General features: G+C 35.8%; 1 protein-coding gene across 1 annotated transcript in view; it reads right to left on the minus strand.

The window, feature by feature from the left end:
• Positions 1 to 26420, minus strand: part of LOC123227572 (D-lactate dehydrogenase [cytochrome], mitochondrial) — a 31172-nt gene that overhangs the window by 3055 nt on the left and 1697 nt on the right. The window contains exons 4-14 of the mRNA XM_044652618.1: positions 25833 to 25881; positions 16268 to 16360; positions 15802 to 15916; positions 15475 to 15535; positions 14968 to 15004; positions 14834 to 14895; positions 13278 to 13374; positions 11556 to 11630; positions 11371 to 11479; positions 9857 to 9966; positions 9223 to 9285 (exon numbers count right to left, since the gene is read on the minus strand). Of these exons, the coding sequence (XP_044508553.1) occupies positions 9223 to 9285; positions 9857 to 9966; positions 11371 to 11479; positions 11556 to 11630; positions 13278 to 13374; positions 14834 to 14895; positions 14968 to 15004; positions 15475 to 15535; positions 15802 to 15916; positions 16268 to 16360; positions 25833 to 25881 (871 nt within the window). The remainder of the gene's footprint in view (positions 1 to 9222; positions 9286 to 9856; positions 9967 to 11370; positions 11480 to 11555; positions 11631 to 13277; positions 13375 to 14833; positions 14896 to 14967; positions 15005 to 15474; positions 15536 to 15801; positions 15917 to 16267; positions 16361 to 25832; positions 25882 to 26420) is intronic.

Below are 26420 nucleotides of genomic sequence, written 5' to 3' on the forward strand. Positions count from 1 at the left end.
GAAGATGGTGTGAAGTACAACCAAATGCTTGAGAAAGGCCACATGTATGATTTTCTTCAAGGTCTTAAACAGGACCTTAATGAAGTTTGGGCAGGTCTCCTTGGGGCCAAACCTCTTCTATTTGATAAGCATTCGTTGAGTTTAGAAATGAAGAAAGCCACAAATGGGTAATGCTTACTTTGCCTTATAGCCAATCTATAGACATAACACAAAAAAGTTTGTTTTGGTTACAAGCAAAATTGAATCCTTTAACTCTTCAGATCAACAATCTACGGATAAACCATTTGTGTGACTAGGGTTGGATTTGAGCCAAAATTGTTCACACTCGAAAACGAGCATAGCTCAAGCAAAGTCAAGCCCAACCCTAAGAGTTAAATATTTTCAATTTTGAACTTTAAGGATATTCAGCTTGTCAAGCTTACGAGTATACAAATGGGTAATGCTTACTTTGCCTTATAGCCAATCTATAGACATAACACAAAAAAGTTTGTTTTGGTTGCAAGCAAAATTGAATCCTTTAACTCTTCAGATCAACAATCTACGGATAAACCATTTGTGTGACTAAGGTTGGATTTGAGCCGAAATTGTTCACACTCGAAAACGAGCATAGCTCAAGCAAAGTCAAGCCCAACCCTAAGAGTTAAATATTTTCAATTTTGAACTTTAAGGATATTCAGCTTGTCAAGCTTACGAGTATGAAAAATTTCAATACAAATTAACTAAAACAATTTTTTTGTAATCAACACGCACCAAAATGGTGTCATCTTAGTCATTTTTACTATGCTACAATACCGAGCCAAGCTCAAAGCTCAACTTGAGCTCAAACTCAAGTTTGGCTCCCTTCAAGCGAGCTGAGCTCGAACAAGTTTGAGACAAGCTCAACAAGCTCGAGCTCAAGCTCAAGCTCAAGCTTGAGCTTCGCTTCACTCAAATAAAGTCAAGTTCGAGCTCAACTTGAAGTGTGACCATAGTAATAAACCATATCACACACAGGAGACATTTAGGGAGATTCATAGCAAACCTGAAAAGTGGAAGTTACGAGGTCAAAAAAGTCCAATTGGGCAGCCTATACCATCAAGTTTGTAGCTAAAACTAAAATATCAAGCCAACTCCCCTTCACTATTGAATAGATGGAACACTTGAAGAACCTCTTGATCAGTCAAAACTAGGTAAAAGCTTGTGATAAAACACTCATCACAAGGGTCAATTGCTGCAGGCACAGAATGAGGAAAAGATGTGAGGAAGCAGAAGTTAAATTGAAGAAGAGTGAAGGGGTGGGAGCTGAATTTATAGAGAAAATACATAAGAGTCAAGAGGCAGCTGGAATGCTTGTGAAGGAACAAAAAGAGGCTGAAGCCATTGAGGAAGATCAAGAAACCTCCAGCAGGCCCCCTTGCACTCCCATTTGCATGACTGATGGATGCTCCTGACTGGTGACAGAATAGCATAAAAGGGTGTGATTATGAGGGAAGAAAGGCAAAGAGAAGATAATCGAAGTTTAGTGCACGAGTGTGGGAGGGTGTTTGCCTCTCGAATTGCCAATAGAGAGTTGTTTTGGCTGTGATTTTTTTCTTCTTTTGTTTCTGGAGAGTTAGCATGAACTCTGGAATTTAGCCTCTGTTATCATTCCATAATAATAAAAGCATATTCCAAGTCTTCTTTCAGTACACATTTGCTGCCAATTTGTTAACATTGTTTTAGCCCAATCATTTGTTATCTGTATTCTGATTTAGATTATTGAGGGAACTCATCAGCTTGAGCCTACCCTCCCATCTCTACTGCTACAGTTGCTAAGAGATAACACAAAATCATCCAATAATGAAGCATGTGAAATGACATAAAAATCACAATTGTTGTTGGTACTCTCTCTACAGTCATTGGACAACGGGATACTGAACTACTTGGCCTTTAAATAAAATTTGTTCTTCCAATTCCCAATCTTAAGTGCAATCTTCTTTCCATTAGCCAATAACTTTTTTTCTTCAAATTGTGAATTTCAGGATTTGTCTTCAAGAAGGATGATTGACAATGTTGAGAAGCAAAATGATCTCTACTACCTCTCAAGTGTTGGTTCTCCTTTAAGACAAAGATCACTTAATTCATTATCTACTCTTTCAAGTTTGGATGTTAAAATTTGGCTAAAACACCTAGGACATCCAAATTTTCCTTATCTTAAAAAACTTATATCCCCATCTCTTTATCCATAAAGTTCTTCATTTCAATGTGAGCATTGTATTTATGTCATACAACCACAAAAAAATCACCTTGGCCATTGTTATAAATCTTCAAAGCCCTTCCATCTCATTCATAACAATATTTGAGGATCAGCCTGCACATCCAACTTACTAATTGTTGATGGTTCATCACTTTTATAGACGATCATACTTGTGTGTTGGGTTTATCTTATGCGAGAAAATTTGAAGCTAGCTACATCATCAAACAATTCCATAAACAAGTCACAAATATTTTTTAATCTTCCATTCACATTCTTTGTACTGATAATAGTAAAGACTAGTGTGCACATGAAATTTATAACTACCTAATTGAATACAGTATTTTTCATTAAAGCTCATGTGTTTGTACTCCTCAATAAAATAGGATTGTTAAACAGGAATCGCCACCTTCTTAAAGTTGTCGCATTCATCATGTTTACTAAACATGTTCCAAATATTTTTTGGGGTGAAGCCACCCTTACAACATCGCTTACTTTATTAATCAATTACCTTACAAAGTCCACCCATTCTAAACTCTTCTTAGCTCCCAACTCACTTTCCTCCTCAAGTCTAAATCTATAATTCTTTTCGATCTCAAGTATTTAGATCCACTGTATTTGTCCATAATTAACATCCTCCCAATGGTCATCTTCAAAAAAAATTTTATGTTTCATCTAATGTATCCTTTTTTGAGAACCAACCATTCTATCCCGATGCTTTTCTTCAAAGGGAGAATTCTCATGAAGAAAATCATTGGGATCCATCTATCTTGTCGTCTATTTCCTTTCTTACTTGTCCTACCCATTTGACCACCCTCCTTCTCTTAGTTCTAACTCTTTTGTTAATCTTGAGTATCTTACCCATCTGCCCACTTCGCTAAGTTCTTACTCTTCTCTTAATTCTTCAATGGACCATCCAAGCCTATATTCATGTGATATATCGAGGGAAAGAACCCAATACTGAACCAAACCAGATTTTGATTTACTGGAGAAGGCCACAAGCTTTTCCTCAAAGTTGATTGTCAAAGTTGAAGTCAAATCCTTCATTGGAGTTCACAAGAGAAATATGGCAATGATTAACAATCTTTATGTTCCACCTGCTATCAAGAAATGGGTAAGATCTTGTACCATTTTAATTGTTTATGTAGATAAAATGGTTAGAACTGGCACTGAGGTTCAAGAGATTGAAGACCTTAAAAAGTAATTTTGTTAGGCATCCAATCACATTTTCACCCAAAACAACAAACAAACCAACAAAAAAAGAAAACATAAATCATTTTATTGATAAACAGGTGTTTACATGGATAAATCAATTAATTCGAGAAGTCAAGACCTTCCATTTCCAAACATTTGAAGCACTAAAGACCTCCCGATCAACCCTAAGGCTACCCACAACCAAATGGTTGCCCAAAATTCCCTAATTCTTCTTCCTTACCCCTTTGAAAATCCTAACAACACCTTTTATATAATAAAATCTAACCTTTTAAAATAAAATAAGTGTACTCATATAATAACATTACCCACTGGTTTGAAATCCACATTGTCCACAAGATAGGAAAATTAGAAATGAAAAAAGGGCATATATAATTTTTTTTTTATATATTTTTCCTTTTTCTTTTTACCACCCTTTTCTTGGATTTTTTTCATTGGTTTTTTTTTTTTTATAACATAAATTAGAATATTGAGAAAAAATTGCACTACAATGGGAGAATTTCGTTTGATACAGCCACAAGCGTAGCCCTTAGAAATAACACCAAATTTTCCAATTAATCACTAACAGACCCCACTCAAACTCTAGCTCCAAATTTCTTCTTCACTAATTTCAATTACTACCGCAATTTCTTCCCCTTCTGATTCCATTTCAACGACCCAGATTTATCCAACCCCACTTCATTTAACCCCTTTTGCTCTCTGTTGCGTACCCACAGGATCAGAGGCTATTTGCTAAGGTTGAATGGCTTTTGAGTCTGCTTCAGTTACTGGATACAGCAGAGGGTTTATTGTTGAGATGCTGAATAAAACAGGAGTTTACAGCAAAAGATTTTATTATCGAATGCTTAGAAAACATAAACTTGATACAGAACCAAGTTCCCCATCCTAGGCCAAAGGCCACCTAATTCCCACCCAAGACTTCATTCTATTTTTCTCCATGCCTCAACCTTCGTTCTTCTTCTTCTTTTAAACTACTCATCTTTAGTTTCTGCACTATTTCCGCCTTCTGTTCTTCCTTGGTTCTTGCCTTATGATCTGCTTTATTAAAGATAATTAAATTGGTTTGATTTGCTGATTCTGCAAACTGATCCATTGCTTCTGCTGATTGGATTACAGTTGGAATTGGTGTTTTCTCATTTTGCCCTTCCTGTGATATTGTCTAATTATGGGAGGTCTATCACTACTCCCCCCAAGAGTTTCACCTTGTCTGCAAGGTGAAAAGAGGGAAAGGCAGTGAGGATTGAATCGTAAGCTTTCCAAGAACTTTCAGTTGTTGGCAATCCTTCCCATTGAATGAGTACTTCTAAGGGGTCAGAAGGAGTCCCACGAACTGCTAACACTTCTTGGGGTTGAACTTGTAGCTCTCCCTCAGTGGATAAACAGGGAGGTAATGGTTGGTTGGTTATGTGTGCTCCAATGACTTTTTTAAGGGTCGGTAAGGACTGATACCAGCGATAGAGTGGTTTGCTACTTCGATTTGGTTGATGTCCAACGCAATTTCCTCCACCATAGGTTCTGGAACCATCATCTCTCCTTCGACTGGAATGTCTCCATCATCACCGTCGCCTTGCACCAACAGAAGTTGTAGTGATCGTTGTTAGCACTGATGGTTGGGACTGTAAGGTCCATCGCACTGGTAACAAAGCCCTTTCAAGTACTTTTCTTGCTGTTCGGCATCGGAGAGTCGGCAAAATGGTAGTCGTCGATTGTTGTCGTAATGATTGCTAGATTGACGCGAAGGCTCTGAATGAATTGTTGTCAACGTTGTGCGTGGAAGGTTGGGAATGAAGGTGGTGCGGTTTGTTCCTGATCCAAGTGTTCATTTTTGTTATTTTTAGGTGGTTCAGATTGTGTTCCAGGTCCATTGGTGAGGAGAGGTATAGGTTTGTTGGAAGGTGCTAGACCAAGGGCTGGAAATGGAGTTGGGTTAATCCATCGCCGACCAACAGAAGGCATCAAGTTTGGGTTGTTTCTTGTGGAATGACTTATATCAATTCTCATATGCTCTATGACCATGTTTCTTTCTTCTAATCTCTGGGCTAGATTCATTGCTTGGGCCAAACTACTAGGTTCCAGAACCCGAATCTCAGCCCGTATCTCTTCTCTTAACCCATGAATAAAAGCTCTACGCAACGCTGGTTCTGAGAGATCCAAGAGCGGCACCGACAACCATTCAAACCAGTATCTGAACTCAGCCACTGATCCCTCCTGTCGTAGTGACCATAGCTCTTCGTACACAGTTCCTTCTTGACCTGACCGGAATCGCTCCATCAACTCTCTTTTAAGTTCGTCCCAATTCCTAAATGACCCCCGATATTCCCTCCATTGTAGCCATGCTAATGCTGAACCTTCCAAACAGACAGCAGCTGCCTGAACCTTATCCCCTTCTCTAACTCAATTCACTATGAAATATCGTTCAACTCTGAAAATCCAACCAACAAGGTCTTCTCTTTGGAAAACAGGTAATTTGATGCACCGAGGATGGACATCAGCATTCCTGGTTCCAAAGTCTTCTGTATCTTGGCAAGAAGTTCCTACCTCCCTTCTATCAGGTATCTTTAATTTTATTCCTTCCGTAGTTTTGTGCCCCTCTGTTTCTCCTTGGGCTTCTGCTAAATCTATTGGAGCCTTCCTTTTTTGGTTTGTCTGATTGTTCAAGTATACCACAACTAATAAATCCTTGAGTTCGCTCATTTCCTCTCGAAGTCCTCTCATTTCTTTCAATTCTTCCCTAACTGATCGCATTTCATTTTCCAATTCGTTCACTTTACCAATCACTTCTTTCTCTGATTGATCCCCTTTCGGGTCCGACCGAGTGCTAACCATGTTTCCAGATCGTAACGTGCTCTGATGCCAAGTTGTTGCGTACCCACAGGATCAGAGGCTATTTGCTGAGGTTGAATGGCTTCTGAGTCTGCTTCAGCTACTGGATACAGCAGAGGGTTCATTGTTGAGATGCTGAATAAAACAGGAGTTTACAGCAAGAGATTTTATTATCGAATGCTTAGAAAACATAAACTTGATACAGAACCAAGTTCCCCATCCTAGGCCAAAGGCCACCTAATTCCCACGCAAGACTTCATTCTATTTTTCTCCATGCCTCAACCTTCGTTCTTCTTCTTCTTTTAAACTACTCCATCTTTAGTTTCTGCACTATTTCCGCCTTCTGTTCTTCCTTGGTTCTTGCCTTATGATCTGTTTTATTAAAGATAATTAAATTGGTTTGATTTACTGATTCTGCAAACTGATCCATTGCTTCTGCTGATTGGATTACAGCTGGAATTGGTGTTTTCTCATTTTGCCCTTCCCGTGATATTGTCTAATTATGGGAGGTCTATCACTCTCTTATAAATCTCCCACTTAACCTTGGCTTGCCATGTCTCCACCAATTGTCCATTATCTTCCTCACAGCTCCCCCACATTCCATGACACGCACCCAACTCTGTCATATCTTTTGAGAAATCATATCTTCTTAAATTTGTGATATATATATATATATATATATATATATATATATATATATATATATATATATATATATATATATATATATATCGATTGTCCGAATTCTCCAAAATACATATTATTTTTTATTTTGTTCCCCCCTTTAAACAATTGTTGAACACTATTTTTTTCCTTTCCCACCCGTCTACCAACACTTTTTTTTGCTAGATGTCCAAAATCTTATCCTTTTTGTCTACCAACACTCGAACGTATTATGTTTTGTCTTTTTTTGTTAACCTTTTCCTTTCTGTAGCAAAACATAATTTTTCCTTCTTTTTCCTTTTCTTTTTTTCTTCCTTTTTTTGACTTCTTCCTCTTTCACCAAACCCAAACCCTAACTCACTCTCTTTTTTCGTCATTAATCTCACATCTGCAATGTCGCAGCTTTCCAACGACCTTTCACCTTCCATTAATGACTTTTGGACTTCCATCATGTCAATCCACCATTCTTCCTTACCAATTTGTGTTCCAATTGTGATGTCTCCACACCTTTCTATCTTCATAGTGCCATTTTAAATTCTTTTTTCCAGGGACTTCAATTTCTCCACCATTTTCTAGCACCCATTTGACTTCCCACACCCATTCTAGTGCCTTTATGTCTCCATCAGCTTCCACCCAAGCTGATTTGAGTTCCCTTTTGCTGATTTGCTCCATCTAAGCTTCTTGTCAATGCCCTCCCTTTTCAAGTCAACTCTCTTACTAGATCTCATCGCTTTGATACTATTTTGTTAGGTACCCAACCACATTTTCACCAAAAACAGTAAACAAACCAACAAATAAAGAAGACAAATCATTTTATTTATAAATAATCATATACATGAATAAACTGAATATTTCGAGGAACTTGAGCCTTTCATTTCCAACTATTTGAGGTGTCGAAGACTTTCTAATCAACCCTAAGGTTGCTTACACCCCCAAGGTTGCCCAAAATTCTCTAATTCTTCTTGCTTGCCCTTTGAAAATCCTAAAAACTATATACAATAAAATATAATCTCTATTCACCAACTTGAAGAGGAATGTTAGAAAACTAGAATAAAATCTTGTGATCATTGGGTTGTGATCAAAGAATTAATGGGATATGATTAGGGTCAACTATCCTTGTTTTCTAGTAGGTTCTTGATTACTTTGTCCCAAAAATTTGGTGCCTAATTTAGGACTGTATCCATACATATATTGTATTCCTTTTTACCTAAGTTAGAAGAGAAAAGAGTGAATATTTTATTTAGCCTCTTGTTTTAACAAGAACCATAATACATAAATTAATTCTTATGATAAACTTATAACCAGTTAGTAACTATATATCATAAATATTATTGAAGGTTTGTAATTGAAATTTGTTGCCTTTCTCAGGCATTTTTTGGCCTTTCGTTTCTACTCTTACAATCTTTACAACAGTAAGATATACAAGTTAAAAAAAAAATACTTTTAAGTCAAAGACAAGGGAATTATACAATGAAAAGGATTTATCAATGTAAATTACCACTTGAGTTTTAAAGTCAAGTTGATTACAACATGATAAGTCCACAAGTTATTTAAGTAGACATACTTTTATAGACTAAATCAATGATTGCAAGTATATTCTATTCACAATAGAGAATACTCTTCATAATATATATTTATGCCTGGCCACTATACAAATAGGCTTCAGTTTTCAATTTTGTGTAGGGCTCAATAGATCATTAATTATGAGTGTTGACACTCATTTTTGAGTTGGGGAGTCCAAATCTGAATCCAAGTTTTAAACAGTAAACTTATGTCAACAATGGCTATGACTGCTCATTTGGGGGCAATGCATCCTTGTTTGATCAACGTCCAAGCTCAAGTCCATTGATTAAAGTCTAAGTCCTATGATCAACCAATATAGCACATCAAACTTAGGTTGGGCAACATTGGAGAATTTTTCCTAGAAACCTAAAATTGGACAGCGGTTGAACCAATAACACAGCATGTTTGATTGATCAAACAAGCACTCATAGTCATCACCAAGGTAAGATCTAGGTGTTAAAGTCAATTTCAAATGCCACAAGCATTCAACCAAAATAGTGCATCAACAATGAGGATTAGCTTTCTCCCCAATTATCTATTTCTCTCTTCAATTTCTCAAACGCTTTCTATTTCCCTACTTCATTCTATTTCCTTATTTTATTTTCCTTTCTTTTTCCCTACCTCATACTAATTCCTTACCTGTCTTATTTATTTTCCACCAGTCTTACACCATTTTATAGAAATCGTTCTGATCTATTAAAACCAAGTGCATTCCAATTTATGAACAAGCTCACTAACACGTGACTCACTGATATCATTGCCTCAAAATTAGGTTCCATTGCAAAGCAAGCCCAGAGTGCTTCCTTCCTTATCTGTTTCAAACCAAAAGAAATTTACAGAATGTAGAGAGAATTACAATTTAAAAAAAAAAAAAAAAAACTTGTGCATACCAAAATAAACTTCCAAAAGAAGAATAAAAGTTTCATCAGTGAATTAAGAGCGCAAAACAGGACCCAGATTGTTGAACATATCACATCTTAAAATGAGAAATGCCAAAAACATCTCCTTTTCACTCTCACTCTCCCACTCTCCATTTGAAATGTGTACAGGAAGACAAACAAAATGGAAAAGAGAGTAATCACTTGTTTATTATATTTTTTGTTTTTTCTGCACATGTCAAAATGAGAGTGAGTAAGAAAGAGAGTTCATAGCACTCCTCATCTTAACATGTCTAGTTTTACTTTATTTATGAGAACTTATGAACAGGTAAAACCACTGTAAAAGTTTACCAAACTGAATAGGTTTGGAAACATCAATTTCAAAGATTAATACAGAAAGGTGACAGCCCCTAAAAATGAAAGAAAACATAAAACACATACAGCATAATGTGAATGTTAGAGCGATAAACCCACAATGAAAATGAGAAAAAACTAAAATGCAAACCTTCCAAAGTTCCTTCTTAGCTTCAGGCTCTACCGCAAAAACAAAATCTGAGCCATTGTTCTCAGAAACAATCTTCTGAACAATTAACGTTTGCTCGCATGAATATGCCTCTAACAAATTGCAAAAAGAACATATTAAAAGTTAGGATAAGGTAAGAATGGACACAGCTAATAAAACAACTCTTTATAGTACATTGATGTTTCATTCAGTACACAACAAAAATGGGGGAGAGAGGAGAAAAAAAAATGTAATGTCATGACAATAAAAGGGAAAAATTTACATCAACCCTCCAAAGCAAATATCTTAGAGGTAATATTAGTCATAATTGTGACCCAAAATCCATTACTTTTTACCACTATAAATCAGTAGAATGAATATTTTCCCTTAATGGAAGTCTTAGCAAAAATCCCTAAAAGTGGTGGTACCCAACATGCTTAAATCCTGAAAAAACATGTACTGAGAATCCTTTCATAGGCCATACAAATTTCTTTATCATCAATCATCTGTTAAATTAGTTTCCAAAATGAAAAGAAACCTTTATTGTGTATTACTGGACACCTCTCACCAATTTGCGTATTGTCAATCATCCATACAAATTAGATTCCAAATTAGAGGGCAGCCTTCTTTGTTTGTAACTAGCACCTCTTATCCCAAAACTACACCCCCAATTGCTGCTCAGCTGTTTGCCTGAGATTACATCACTATTTTTCCTTCTGCGCTTCCTTTTTCAATTTAATTATACAAGTATTATAAATAGTTGCTACATGACCAAGATTCCATAAAGCTCCACATAACTTTAAGCGCATGCCTCAATCCCACACTTATCGAAATAATATGTTCTTGAAAATTTTTAAAAATCAAACACAATAGCCTAACCACCTTTCTTTTGGCTTTACAAATATAATTACCAACCCAAGTAGAATTGATCCCACTCCTATTCATGCGCATACTCAGATCACTAAAGTTTAAACATATTAAAGTGAAGAACAAGATGCATTTACACATGAAAAAAACTGTGGTATGGATTGAACTTTTTTAATCACTTCATTTTCCAATAATTTTGCATTAATCCACCACAACTTTAGCCTAGGTCATTCAACAAATCAGAAGCTTATCCCAGAAAATGACAAGAAGCTCTGACTATATAAATATGATATCCTACTCTTAAATCAACTAGACTTTTTATTTTTATCAAATCAAATACAACCATGGACTACCATTCTCATTTTTCCTGCTGAGCATATCATAAATATTATTGTAATAAGGTTTATAAATTGGAAAACTGCTCAATTTCAGATTAACAAGAAATTTTTGCCCAGCCTTAGAACATTAAATATCAATTCCTTCCAATCTGTCATACAAGGTTGATCACCGTACATGTAAAAATACCCTAGATTTACAAAATATCAATGATAAGTAAATAGTAAATGGGCTGCATGACAAATTGTTTCTCAAACTGGCACAATTAAATTAATTAAAGAAATTAATATGCTGAAAGAGGTATCTCATTGTACCAGTGCCTATAAATTCAAACATCAGAGTTGGAAGTTCAGGCAAATTCTTCCCATTAGCAATGTTGACAGCTCTAACCTGAACCTCATCCAGCAGCTCTACCCTTGACACCTAGAATTTGTAAAACTTTTAAAAAACTGAAGAGGGATTGAATAAGTGAACAAGGTTGCTGCAAGTAAGGCCCCACCTGTATACCAGACAACATGGTAGCAATAGCAACATTTGCTGCATCCTTAATAGTCGGAAAGTTGCACATTGCAACCTACAAGATCATCAATTTAAGTCAACAGAATTCATTGTACATTCTAGCTACTCCATTAATTGGATAGCAAGAGATTTGAGTACTCCATTAAAGAGGCCTTCTAAAATTTAAAGTCAGCAAAACTCGTTTAAATCCATCAAATTATGATAAACATCAAGCATTTAACAGTAATACAAAATGAAACAATTATCCCTTTACCAGACACCTGTAGTTATCATTTTTCCCACTCTATTTTATCTCAGTAATTTCCTTGTTACACCAAGATAAACAATTACAAGCCAGGGTTGCAACAATCAAAACCCTCAACTATCTATCTAGGTGTCCAGATGCTTTCATAAACAATAATTGGTAAAATTCTCTAATCTTAAGTAAAGGCAGCTGTCCCAATTTATTAATAGTTGGAACTCGTTAACTTCCAATTTTATAAATGATAATTTATAATGAATAGAGACAGAAAAAAACAATGAAATAAAAACAACCCACCATAAACAGAATTTGAAGGGCTTTTGTCTTCCATCATAAAAAGCTAGATGCAAATATTAAGTTATGATTTAGATAGACTCAATAAGAGAGAGATTTTTACTGTAAATGTCAAACTCATTACTTCTATAAGGCATTTAATGGCACAAATTGCAGCAAAGCAAAGAACTTCATCGTTGAAATGATCTGATCCCAGTTATCATGAGAGATGCAACCTCTTTTTTAAAATATTGAGGTTGTTCCAATTATCTAGGGTAAAACTTATAACTTAACAATCCATATGCTTTTCCCTTATGTAATCCAGTTATTTTTGTTTATTAGACAAGAAAAGGATGCATATTAAGCACATTGGGATACTTGACCTAAATCGATAGGGTAGTTTTTATTATAAAAAAGGTACTCAAGTTTCAAATGGGGAGAGAAAAAATATTAGAGTTTTCAGTTTTGAGGGTAGTCACCTTTGGCTGATCGTGGAAGATCTCCAGCACCTCGAACAACCTAAAAATAGGAGGTCTCAGATTTGTCGAATTATCCGGATTACCTTTGTAACCCTCTATTAAGGAAATAGTTTTTACTTTATCATATTTTTGTGTTTTATTTTCTATTTTAGTTGAATAAAGGCTAGGTTCCTAACAAAGCCCTATCCTTTCTTATCAGAATAGTTTAATATTGCTGAGTCGAAGATATGTGTTAGGAACCCAGCCCCTAATTCATCTAAAACAGAAAATAAAATACAAAAACATAATAAACTAAAAATTTTTTCATTAATAAAAGGGTTACAAAGATAAACCGAACAATTTAAGGAGTTCGGGATCTCTCATGTTCCAGTCGTTCAAGGCTCCGAAGACCTCTCACAACCAACCAAGATTGGTTGTCTAAATAACAAGATCTTAATAATTTGTTCCTTCCCCCTTTTGAAACTTAGACACACTTTTTATAATAAAACTAGCTTATGGATTGAGGATAAGTGTCTCAATTCTAACAATATGTTTCAACAGTAAATTCATAAACCGATTAACTAATCATGCATGTGTTACTTATTCTGTAAACGATATAATTATGATTTCAATTTCAGTAAAATCTCATTTTGTCAAGATAAATACATATCAGTTAGAAATTTGAATTAAACTAAAACATAATTGCTTTCCAACAGAGAGATAAAATTACCACTGAATGCTGAGGAATTTTCTGAAGCCGCAATGTAACTTCTGTTATCACACCCAAGGTTCCCTCACTTCCAATTATAAGGCGGGTCAAATCATACCTAACATACATGTTTTATAAGGCTCAAAGTAAGGCTCAAAGCTACCCCATAAAAAAAAAAAAAAAAAAAGCAAAAATGAAAAACTGATCTTCTACACATCATGAAACCAAAAATACAAGATTTCTGACTTAAACTTATTGCTGATTGATAGATATTTCATGCATGGATATGCAAATTGTGGCCAGACTAAAGGATGAGAATCCTGGACCCAAAAAGGGAAATCCTTCTTAAAACAAACATATTAGAAAATTAAAATTTCAAAGGCATAGTAAGACAGGACAGATATGAAAATAGAGAATAACCAACGTGGTTATAGCAACACAGCAAAATTAAACCTAACACATTCAGCAAAATACAAGCATTGCTAATTCAAGTTGTAACAGCTCTGCCTCAAGTAGAAATACATTTCTTCATTTCACTTGCATATCACTTGAGAATTAAAGAGAGTTTCTTACAAATCATAACAAAAGAATCAGAAGCCTTCCAAACTCAAGGAGGCCTGTTAGGCCACCTAAAACTAAGGTGTATCAAAAGTGGAGTAAGGGTAGGAGTAGTGGACAATTGCTATGTTGTGAGGTGGAGTTAGTTATAAAAGAGAGCAAAATGTTGGCACACGTGGAGGAAACAAAAGGATTGATAGAATAGAGAGACGAGGAGAATATAAAAGGGGAAGTAAAGGGAAAAAGGGAATCAAGGAATTCAGAGGAAATTGGGAAAAGGGGGCTCCGGCCTGGGAGGATATGGCACCTCTGTTGCCAGAATAATTTCATTCTTCTAATCATTATTTACTGCTGTCTTTTTTCCTTTTATTGAACACTAAAGAGTTGGAATTAGATTTCTCTAAATATATAAATATTTGTTATGTTGAGTTCTTAAGACTTTGCTTTTCTGGACTATGAATCGTTGTGTGAGCTGGATTGGAATACTGTTGGTTTGGGTGAGTTTTTGTAGGTTGTTTCTGGTTTTGGCTTGGAGGGAGCAGTTCCTGCTTGGGTGGAGTTTGCAGGTAAGTATCAAAGTCACAATGACTTTATGTGCATATTTTTCATAAAGCCTTATAGTTTCATGCATTAAAGAAAAAGCCTGTCATAGAGAATGTGCCCCTCTCACCTATACTAGCTTTACATATCCTAGTTTAAAAAACAAATATACGACTCATAAAATAAATGCAAGTTAATTCACTGAAGTTGCAACACAATAATCATTAAGAATTGTATTGGATTATACATTAGGAGTAAAGGCAGTTAATAATAGCAAAACAATGAATGATCAATTGATATGTTAAACAGACATTCAAGAAAACTCAAGCAATTATATCAATCTAGTTGTCATTTCTGTAATTCAATAAGTAATGGTTGGAATCTGTTTGTTCCATTTTATCTATTCCTTACTAATTTGAAAAAGAGAAAATAAAGAGAAAACCACCAATAACTAGATTGATGTGGACAAGTGAACAAACCCTGCAGCACTCTTTCGTGCACGAGAAGCTGTCTTGACAATATCTCCATTGGCAAGAACCACCTGAGGTGTACACAGTATAAGAAATATATCACTTTATGACTACATAATACATGAGAAGAGAAACCAACAAACCTTGAGATTGATGACATTATCACGCATTGTTCCATACCTACATGCTAAAAGCAAAATCATTAAATCAAGAAGCAAATTGAACATTAAAATGAACTCCAGAACTATATTTCATTCAAAAGATCTAGACACATAAAATTTGTGGAAAGAGCATAACTCAAGCAATCACAAATCCATGAAAGATTACAAACATGTTAAATTGAAAAATTAGCTGAAGCATTTTCCATCTAGAGTTGAACTTCATATAAAGACAAATCCATAAAATATATTCAAACACTACAGAATAAAGATATTCCTAGTATAAAATGGCAAAAAGTTGCACAAAGATGCAAAAAGGTCTTTGGTTTTACTCACTATTTCTTGCAATAAATTTGAGGGAAGTATTACTGGTCAATTAACATACAATTTTGCACTACTAGTTCTTTTTCCTTTTAACTAAGGAATCGAAGTCTCACATTTAAATACCTAGCAATCATTAAAATGTCAGAGCTCATGGAACAGAGCAACTACCTTACTGCTAAAGAACCAGAGCAACGTGTAGCACACATCCCCCCGATGGTAGCACCCGGCCCTGCATATCAAGATGATTTATAAGGATGTCCACCTCAATTGACAAAGTAATAACAGAGAAAAAGAGAAAGAGGCAGCTCTCAAGGAGCAGGAGGCACTAAAGCAAAAACTTGCCAACTCACACTACACTGTTCACTGCATACACGTTTTAAGAAATTCAACTTCATGTAGAGTTTAAAACATTTTTCGCTGTGTCCCAAAATATAAATTAGGGCAGAGAATCATTGTCCATTAATAACATTAAGAAAAGAACTATAGTAATCTAACCAGGATCAAGAGGAAAGAATAGACCGTATGGCTCCAAGTATTCATTAAGCTCCATCCATCCAATCCCAGGCTCAACAACAACATCCATGTCCTCAAGATGTAATGCTTTAACACTCTAAAATATGACAATAATCCAGCATAAGGCAATAAAATATAAAAGCAGAAAGAATTCCCAGAATACATTATGCATTTGACACATTCACAATATATGCAACTGAAAAGCTCTGCACCAGAATAATTTCATTCACCAAGAGGCTTGGGAATTTAAGTTCTGAGATCATTTGAATGACTTGCAGGAAAAGAGACATATTCAGAGAAGACATTGACAGCTTCTACTTATGCTATGGGTCATTTGTGGTATTAAAGATATGCATTATGCATAATTCTTGAGAAGAAGGCTGTCTGAATGTTTTAAGTAGAAGCCTCAAAATTCAGCCCATGCAGATATAAAAGATATTATACATACTTTCATCATTGACATGTCAATGCAAACACCTCCATGAGGAGATAAGGTGTGACCCTCAATTGAAGTTGCTCCACCATAAGGTACAATAGGAACCTGAGTAAAACATAAAAACAACCCAAGTCAGCACTTGCTCCATAAAGGAAAGATATTTCTTCAAACCATAATCAAGAAAAAGAAGATAAAAATAAAATACATTGTGTTAGACCCTTGGTGACTAAGGTGTGTCTACATAGATATAACGCTGGGAACATAGGTGAAACAAACCAAATTGAAGAGAAGGATATTTCATTCATATATCAATTGTTACAAAAATACAAGTATATATATACAAATTAGGAATCTTAGATTAAGAAAGAGAAATATTTGATTCTGATAGGTTCCTGGAGATAAGCTAGACTTGCACTACTGAACACCTAAAAATGTTCTGCAATCAACCCTCCTATTGCCACTAGAGACGTTTGCTCACTGTGAAACTTGCTAGAAAATTATATTGTATTTGGGAATATAAATATGCACTGTAAAATAAAGTTTTTAAGTACTCAACAAATCTATTATTTGTATAAAGATATTGTGTTGATTCTAACTCAGAATATCAATAAAAGAGTTTTTACAATAAACTTTCCATTCCATCACACTTCTAGCATATGAAACCCAAGAAAATAACATAGAAAAACCCATAAAAGGTTCAATGAAACTTAGAGAACACTGTAGTAATAGAAATTGGAAATCTCTCACAAATGGCCTAGCTTTCGAGACACCAGGTGCTCTCCTATTTAGCTGGATTGGTTTATTAATCACCCCATTCGGAATACTGGCAAGATGGAATTTCTAAAAAAGAAAGTTGTTTAAGACTACTAGGCTGAGAAGATGATTGATTTCTGGAGCTACGATGGTTGGCGTTTGGAGGTCTAGCTGACAAGTTACTATGTTGTGGTCACTGTTGTTAAGTGAAGGAATTACTAGTGCTAAAATATAACTGTTGGACTAATGAAAAAAAAAAAGTCCACAAGTTATGTGAATGGAGATTATGGCTTTGGGGTGGTTGGATATTGGTGGATAAGTTAATGGGTTTGAGATCATGTGTGAGACGAAGAACTTCGTCTCCCAAGACAGTCGATAAGTTAATGGGTTTGAGCTTCGTCTTCATCTAGAAAGATGAAGAACTTCGTCTCCCAAGGCTTCTCCGACACTGATCGAGCGTCCAAATGGGAGAAAAGAGATCGTCGAAAGGAGAAGATGCTTCGGGAGAGAGAGGCCGTCGGCAATGGAGTTGGAGATGTCGCCGGAGATTTCAAAATGAAACCCTAAGGTGAAACTGTCATTTTTTAAAACTTAAACTAAGGAAAACTTTTAGTTTTTAAAGTTTAAAGGGGCAAAAATAGATTATATTTTAGTTTATTTTTAATATTATAGAAAAAATGACGATTTTACCCTTACCACCGTTAATTTTAACTGTTTATAAATAGGTAAACGGTATTTTCATGGTTAATAGAGGAAACTTTGAGAATCAACATAGTTTAGATGGGAAATAGTCGTTTGGCCTATGCAAATTTGGTTGTTGTTGGGGTGAACAGAAGGTGTGGGTGGGGAAAATTTTATGGCTTGGGCAACAATTTTCTAAGCTTATTTCAATTGAATTTTGGGTTTTTAAATTTGAGCTTTTGTGGAGTAAGATTTTGGGCTAGGATGTGGATTTTTTTAAATATAAAATATGTGTTTGGCTTGTGGAAAAGCAACTAAAAATAGGGTGGGTGAATGTACAACAAGGGTCATATATTTTGGTTTGGTTAATGGGGTGATTAATAAAAAATGAAAGTTGAGTTGGGTTTGATTTGTGGAAACTAAAGTTGGGTTTATACTGAAATTGGTTTGGGTTTGAATTATGTGATAGGACTTTTGGGTTGGGTTGGGTTTCCAAATTAGGTGGAATTCGGGTTGGGTTTCTAATTCCCACTTTTTCTTCTTCCTTTCCCCCTGCAGCCTCCTCTTCCTTTCTTTTCTTCATGCCTCCAACACTGGATTTCATCTCTTTTGATCGAAAAGCATGAAGGTTGAGCAGGGGAGTTGATTCAAGTAACCGGACTTTGTCAGAAGCAGCCAAACCCCTACGGAATGTACAATCTCCACCAGATCAACCTTGATTTCGCCAAAGATTGTCTCACCTCCCTAGATATTAATGCCCCTCTATCAAATTCTCTCATCTCAATTGACCCATCTTTCTTGCTCTCTATTTCAATTAGAGCTCGAGTATACGTGAAGAAGAAGAAAGGAGGAAGGAAGGCAAAGCTGAAGACACGAGCTGAGGAAGTGGCAGACGACACTAGTAATACCGACACTGGAGAGCAAATTATGGAAGCAAAGGGTTGTAATCCTAAAACAGATGGTAACAGTGCTGATAATTTTGGTGAGCAGTTTATGGGAGCTCCAGATGGCAACACTCCAGAAGCGGCAAAGGCAACAGACATGCGGCAAAAGTTTAGGGATATGCTGGGAAAGAAAGAATAAAAGTTGAGTTGGGTTTGATTTGTGGAAACTAAAGTTGGGTTTATACTGAAATTAGTTTGGGTTTGAATTATGTGATAGGACTTTTGGGTTGGGTTGGGTTTCCAAATTGGGTGGAATTCGGGTGGGGTTTCTAATTCCCATTTTTTCTTCTTCCTTTCCCCTTGCAGCCTCCTCTTCCTTTCTTTTCTTCATGCCTCCAACACTGGATTTCATCTCTTTTAATTGGAAAGCATGAAGGTTGAGCAGGGGAGTTGATTCAAGTAACCGGACTTTGTCAGAAGCAGCCAAACCCCTACGGAATGTACTATCTCCACCAGATCAACCTTGATTTCGCCAAAGATCGTCTCACCTCCCTGGATATTAATACCCCTCTATCAGATTCTCCCATCTCAATTGACCCATCTTTCTTGCTCTCTGTTTCTATAGAGCTCGAGTACACGTGAAGAAGAAAAAAGGAGGAAGGAAGGCAAAGCTGAAGATACGAGTTGAGGAAGTGGCAAACGGCACCAGTAAAAATGACATTGGAAAGCAAATTATGAAAGCAAAGGGTTGTAATCCTAAAACAAACGGTAGCAATGCTGATAATTTTGGTGAGCAATTTATGGGAGCTCCAGATGGCAGCACTCCAGAAGCGGCAAAGGCAACAGACATGCAGCAAAAGTTTAGGGACAAGCTGGGAAAGAAAGAAACTATGAAGATATTGGGAGCTGAGCTAGCACACAGGATTGGGGGAGCAGCAACAAAGAATCAAGAAATAGGGACCTGGAGATGGAAAAAGGGGAAATTTTGGAAGAAGGAAGAAGGGAATAAGGGAGAGATCTAGCCTCTCGAAAGTTGGAATAGCGCTAAATTTCTTGTATTTCTCTTGAGTCATTTGTAATTATTTTGGGGTTCTGGTTATGTTGCATTTGTGAGAAATTGTTATCCTTAAACTTATGAGTGTCGTTTGATTTTGTGACTGTGGAAGTAATGAAAATGCAATGTTGATCTGTCTTCATTTCTTATCAAAATTATTACAGCTAAAATATTAATTTCTTTTCTGTTCTCCGCATTTTTTATTGTTACATTAAGACAAGAAGCAAATGAAATCCCACAGGTGAACTCCAACTCTTCTGGTAATTTTAACCGCGCGACTTCAACGTAGGAAAAAGAATATTTGTGCAGTCCACGCACTCTTCGGGTCCCTAACAGTTTCCCAACTGGTTTCCTCTTTGGATTGTTGTTGATGGCCCGAGCTCTCTCAAGTGCTCCTGCGGTTTATTTGCAGAAGAAAGACCAAACTTTTGAGCAATCCAATTTTGTTCAAAAATCTCTCTCCAATTTTGTTCATGTCTCTCCTTTTATTTGTCATGTTTCTGCATTCCAATTCCTTTTCTCCCAATTCCAAATCTATCTAGGAAAGTGCTCTGATACCATTTGATAGGTTCCTAGAGATAAGCTAAACTTGCACTGCTGAACAGCTAAAAATGCTCTACAATCAACCCTCTTATTGCCACCAGAGACGTTTGCTCACTGTGAAACTTGCTAGAAAATTATATTGTATTTGGGAATGTAAATATGCACTGTAAAATGAAGTTTTTAAGTACTCAACAAATCCATTATTTGTATAAAGATATTGTATTGATTATAACTCAGAATATCAATAAAAGAGTTTTTACAGTAAACTCTTCATTCCATCACACTTCTAGCATATGAAACCCAAGAAAATAACATAGAAAAACCCATAAAAGGTTCAATGAAACCCAGAAAACACTGTAGTAATAGAAGTTGGAAATCTCTCACAACTGGCCTAGTTTTCGAGACGCTAGGTGCTCTCTTATTTAGCTGGAGTTGCCCACTCTTTCCCTAAAAAATTTCTCTCCTTTCTCACCTTCTTTTCTTCTATTTTTACACCCCTTTCTCCTTTAACTACCATTGATTTTATTTGCCACGTGTTTGCATTTTTACAATGGTCTAGCCTCTACCTTGCTTTTGTGTCTTCCTGTCTGTCTTGCTTTTGTGGTGTGCCTTGGTTTTGTGTCATGCCATTATATATAGTCCTAACAGATTCCTATAATTACGATCCTATAATCAATATCTACCATAATTAAACTCTTATAATTAAGCTCTACAATTTGTATAATCAAGCTCTATATGTATAATCAAGCCCTATACAATTTGTATAATCAAGCCATATTCACAGATACTGTAACACTCCCCCTCAAACTAAGGCATAAATGTTAATCATGTCCAGCTTGTTACAAATATAATCAACTCGAATCTCATTTATTGCCTTAGTAAAAATATCTCTTAGTTGTTCTCCAATCTTCACATATCTTGTAGAAATAAAATTTTGCTGAATTTTCTTTCGAACGAAATGACAATCAATTTTAGTATGCTTAGTTCGTTCATGAAATGTAGGATTAGAGACAATGTGAAGAGCAACTTGGTTATCACACCACAATTGTGTTGATAATGAAATCTGAAAACTCATTTCAGTCAAAAGTTAATAAACCCACATTACTTCACACACAGACTGTGTCATAGCTCTATATTCTGATTCTACACTAGATCCGGACACAACACTTTGCTCCTTACTTTTCCAAGACACCAAATTCCTTCCAACAAAAACACAATAGCCCGTAGTGAATCTTCTATCTATCTTGAAACCTGTTCAGTTTGCATCTAAAAAGCATTTATTATGAGTATGTCTATGAATTTCATACAATATGCCATGTCCAGGGGCTCCCTTTAAATAGCACAGAATTTGTTCTAAAGCTACCCAATGATCAACTGTCGGAGAAGACATAAATTAACTTACAGCACTAACAGAATATACAATATCAGGATGAGTCACTATAAGATAATTCAATTTTCCCATCAGTGTTCTATATTTCTCAGGTTCTTCAAACAATTCACCATCTTTTGTAAGCTGTAAATTAAAAATCATTGGAGCACTACATGGTTTAGCTCCTAATTTTTCTATCTCAGTCAATAAGTCGAGCATATATTTGATTCCTATAATCACAATCCTATAATCGAAGTCTACCTAATTAAACTCCTATAATTAAGCCCTACAATTTGTGCAATCAAACCCTATATGGTAATATACATATTAACAGATTTTGTAATAATAGGATTAGTTTATGCTCACTTACATGCAATGGGGGACTCGAGAGTTGCAAGTATGCATAAGGAGAGCGACGTGGCTAGTAAACAGTGTAGAGAGTAGGGTGCTTTCATGCAAGCCTAAAACAGTTTGCTAGAGGAAGAAATAAAGAGTCATCAGGTTGAAAAAACATTGGAGGGTGAGAAGAAAGAAGGGGAGGGAAATTTTTGGAAGACTTTAGCCTCTCGAAAGCCTGACAAGTAGGTACAAGAAGATAGTACAACAATTGTTCTTTACTGTTGATTTTTTTTCCATTATGGTTAGACTTAACCAATTCTAATAACAAGTTGGCGTCAGAACCATGAAGTTCAAGGGTATGGTCTGGACAAGAATGGAGGGGAGAGTTGAAGGAGTGGAGAAAGAGATAATGTGGTGAAGGAGAGATTGGACGAAATGGACTCAAGGTTAGGCAATTTAGATACTAATGTCAAAACAGTGAAGGAATACCTAAAGGATTTGAAGCAATTGTTCTTCAATAGTGACAAAAGAGGGAAGGCTTTGATGGAATACCTTTATCATCATTAGGCACAACTCCGGTGAGAGATAATACATCACTTCCTCCAACAAGGTGAAGTCCATTTGCGGCAACGAATATTCAAACAACTAGTAAGGCAACGGTAATGGAATACAAGTAATCTAAGATGAGAGAAACTCCAAACCAATGTTTGGAATTGTAAGTATTCACTTGGGAGGATCAAGTAGGATAGTTATTCAAGGCTAAAAGGTATTTTATGATCAATCAGATTATTGATACTCAATGGTTTGAGTCAACAACTGTTTGTATGGAAAGGATAGCTCTAAACTAAAAGTTGAAGAAGTAAGAAAGATTGTCGTTCATTGGCTAGAATGATTTTAAAGTGTGATTATTGCAACAGTTTTGTCCTTCACAGGATGACACACCCCACAAAGAGCTATAATCTCTATGTAAACGAATTCAATAGCAGATTACAGATGCATATTTGAGTTGTTGTTGGCATTACTTCTTGATATATCGAATAAGCTTTTCAAGGGCTTTCGTAAATGGGTTGCATGAAGACATTTGAGCCAAGATGAGGTTGTTTGGACTAAAGACTTTGGACAAGGTGTTGAAAGGGGTCAAAAGATTGTAAATAAAATTGGGCTATTAAAAACAAAGGAGGCTCAAAGCCCAATTGTTTTCCACGATCAATAGTTACAAGTAGCTTAGGCTCACATTGGAGATAGGCTCAAAGGTCAATAACTTAGGCCACAGTTGTTCCTTATCCACTAATTTCACCAAACTAAATAAACCCAAAAAGGCCACAATTAAGATACACAAAGGTCCTACAAGCTCCAGTTGATCTGTTTCCAATTCGTGAAGTAAAGGAACTTTCAAGAGGTTGACAGATGTTGAGTTTTGATCAAAAATAGAGAAAGGCTCTATTTTAAGTGCAACAAAAAGTTGGTCCAAACCACCGTCGCAAATTTTGACAATTGACTGATGCTTGCGTGCGAGGATAAAGTTGAGGATGAAATGGTGGAGGAAGATGAACTAGTGGGAATGATAGACACCAAGGAAACAAGCAAGGAACTTGTCAAAGCAATGGCAATGATCCTTTGCCTATGGGGAGACCAATGACTAGGGCCAAAGTGAAGAAAATGAAAAAACCTATAAATGGGCTCATTCAAGAGATTTGGGCTAAAAGTCATGCACAACAAGGATTGGGCAACTTGGAGGCATTGAAAGCATCATCAAAACTTGAAAATATCATTCAAGTGCAAGAACATCAAAGTTGAAGGAGTTTTGGACTGAATTACTTGGAGTCTACATACTATTTAGGCTAGACTTGGAATATTTGGCCTTAATTACTTTGGGCTGCTTGTTTTATGTTATTTAGCCTTAATTATATTAATTGGGTCTTAGTTTAATTATATGTTATTATGAAAACTCATGTTTAGTAATTGGGCTAGACATTGTTTGATTTTAGCCCATACTTTTTAGGCTTATTAGACCTATTATTAGTTAAATTAGGGTTTTTATTATTCTCTTGAGGGATAAAAACGTGGGAATCCTAAAGAAAGCATATATTTTTTTTAATTTTTAAGCTTGAAATAAAAAGTTTTTCCCTTGTTCTTCACAAGACTTTTCGGGTCTCATCAAGTGCATACTTACGTCGATCAATCCTAGACTTATCCCCTATATTCTCAACTCTTTTTTGGGAGTAGCATCCTACCATCTTTAATATACATCTAGTTTGTGGTTCATATAATCATTGGGTCATGGTTTTCGTGATTGAACCTGGTTGCTAGACTTTCTAGAGTTGGTTCCTGTAAATATTGATATTTTGTCTCTTTGATTACTATTGAGGTTTGTATAAGTTTTGCTCATTTGTACCACACGCGATAATTTTGCATACAAACCGTTTGTTCTTAAGTAATTTCTGGACTACGATTTTCAAACTTGTAGGCCCTACATTAAAATTTAGCTCTACTAATCATCCTTAAATAGATGGGCAAACGAAAGTCATGAATTGAAGTTTGGAAACTTACATCAGTGTTTTTGCTTCAAGAAACCTCCACAGTGGCCAAAATGGCTAGCATGGGTAGAATACTGGTACAATATTACTTTCACAAACACTACCAATATGACCTCATTTCAAGCTATAAAACGGAGAAATCCACCTACACTACTTTGGTTGCCTGAGGAAGAGTCCAAGGTAGAGGAAGTCAACATGATAATCAAAGAAAGAAATCTCATTTTGGATGAACTCAAAGATAACTTGTCCAAGGCCCAAAATAAGATGAGGAAGTTTACATATAATGGTTGAAGAAAGGTGAGTTTTGAGGTAGATATCTTTGTGTTTCTCAAGTTGTTGCCTTGTTGCTTTCATTCTTCAACTTTTTGCCCTAACTAAAAGCTTAGTACATACTTTTATGGGTCGTACAAGGTACCAAAATAAATGGGAGTAGTTGCATACCTTTTGGCCTTGCCTACCTCCAAAAAGATCCACCATGTTTTCATGTATCCCAATTAAAGAAGCATGCATACCTTTTGGCCTTGCCTACCTCCACGAAGATCCACCTTATTTTCATATATCCCAATTAAAGAAGCATTTTGATTCAACTATCTTGAGTCTATCACCACCCACCCACTTGTTTGAGGATGATAAGCTTGAGTTGTAGCCTTCTAACGTGAAAGACTTTCATTACTCTCCACAAGGAGTGCTTGAGATTTTGGTGAAGTGGTATCACTTGCCTAATTGTGAAAATTCTTAGGAATCCTACTCAATTTTCAAGGAACTTTTCCCTCACTTTCACCTTGAAGACAAGGTGGACAGGGTAATGTTAGAACCTTGATGACTAAGGTGTGTCAACGTAGAAATATGGTCAATGGCATTGGATCAGTTGATGCTCACTTACGTGGCATGAGGTACTCAAGAGTTGCAAGTATGCATTAGGAGAGCCATGTGGCTAGTGAGGAGAGTGGAAGGCATGGTGCTTTCACGCAAGCCCAAAACTATTGGTTGGAGGAAGAAATGAAGAGTCATCAGGTTGAAAAGGATTTGGAAGGTTAAATAAAGGAGAGAGGAAAAAGGAAAGAAGAGAAATTTTTGGGAGAGAATCCAACCACTCTAAAGCCTAACAAGTAGGTACAAGAAGATAATATTGCAATTGTTCTTTACTATTTTTCTTCTTTTTGTTCACAATTGGACATTATCAATCTTGTTAACTCCCCAACATGTCAATAAATGAGAATCAAGATGTTTGGACATTGTTAGAAAGTTAAGGGTCAAATCTTTAGATTTAGTTAGAGAAATTTCAGTCATTATATTATACCATATGATCTACAAGCATGAAATATAAAATGTTTATAATGAGAACTATCCATTAGAAGAAGAAGCTAATATTTTCATGGCATCTTTCACTAATATGTTGAAAATAAAGAGCTCATACTTTATGTTTGTCACAACATTTTACAATCTTGGAAACTTCCTCTTCAGACCTGCATAAAGAAATTAAAAATCAAAACATTTCGTGGAAAATAATGAAACAAGAGGAGATATTCCAACTTAGACAACATGCAACTTTGAGAGATCTATCTTTAAACTTATTCTAGCTCTCTTCCATACACTTGAAATTAATAATCACATCCAAGGATCTATGAGAAGTACTATTACTAATCTATATTCAGAGGTTGCACAAAGGATGTTTAAAACTGCAACAAGCTTTCATGACAACCCTGATACTTTCAAAACACAACAACCATTCAAGATAAAGGAGTAAAATTTTGTAATAAGTATAGTTAATCAAGAAAATGAGTGCTACATGATACTCTCTTTTTTTAGTACCTACAAATTCCAAGAGACCCATGTGTTGGGTTCAAATCTTGTAAAAAAGAAACTTTTATACAATATACCAATTAGATGGTTGTAAGGGAGGTTGAAACCCCAACCTTGTTGGAACAAAAGGTCTTAACCACTCAACCGAATACTTGAGGTTCATTTTTGAATGATCTACTTGTGCACACAAGAACAGACCAAT

Source organism: Mangifera indica, chromosome 10, assembly GCF_011075055.1.
Source record: "Mangifera indica cultivar Alphonso chromosome 10, CATAS_Mindica_2.1, whole genome shotgun sequence".
In the NCBI taxonomy this organism is placed as follows: Eukaryota; Viridiplantae; Streptophyta; class Magnoliopsida; order Sapindales; family Anacardiaceae; genus Mangifera; species Mangifera indica.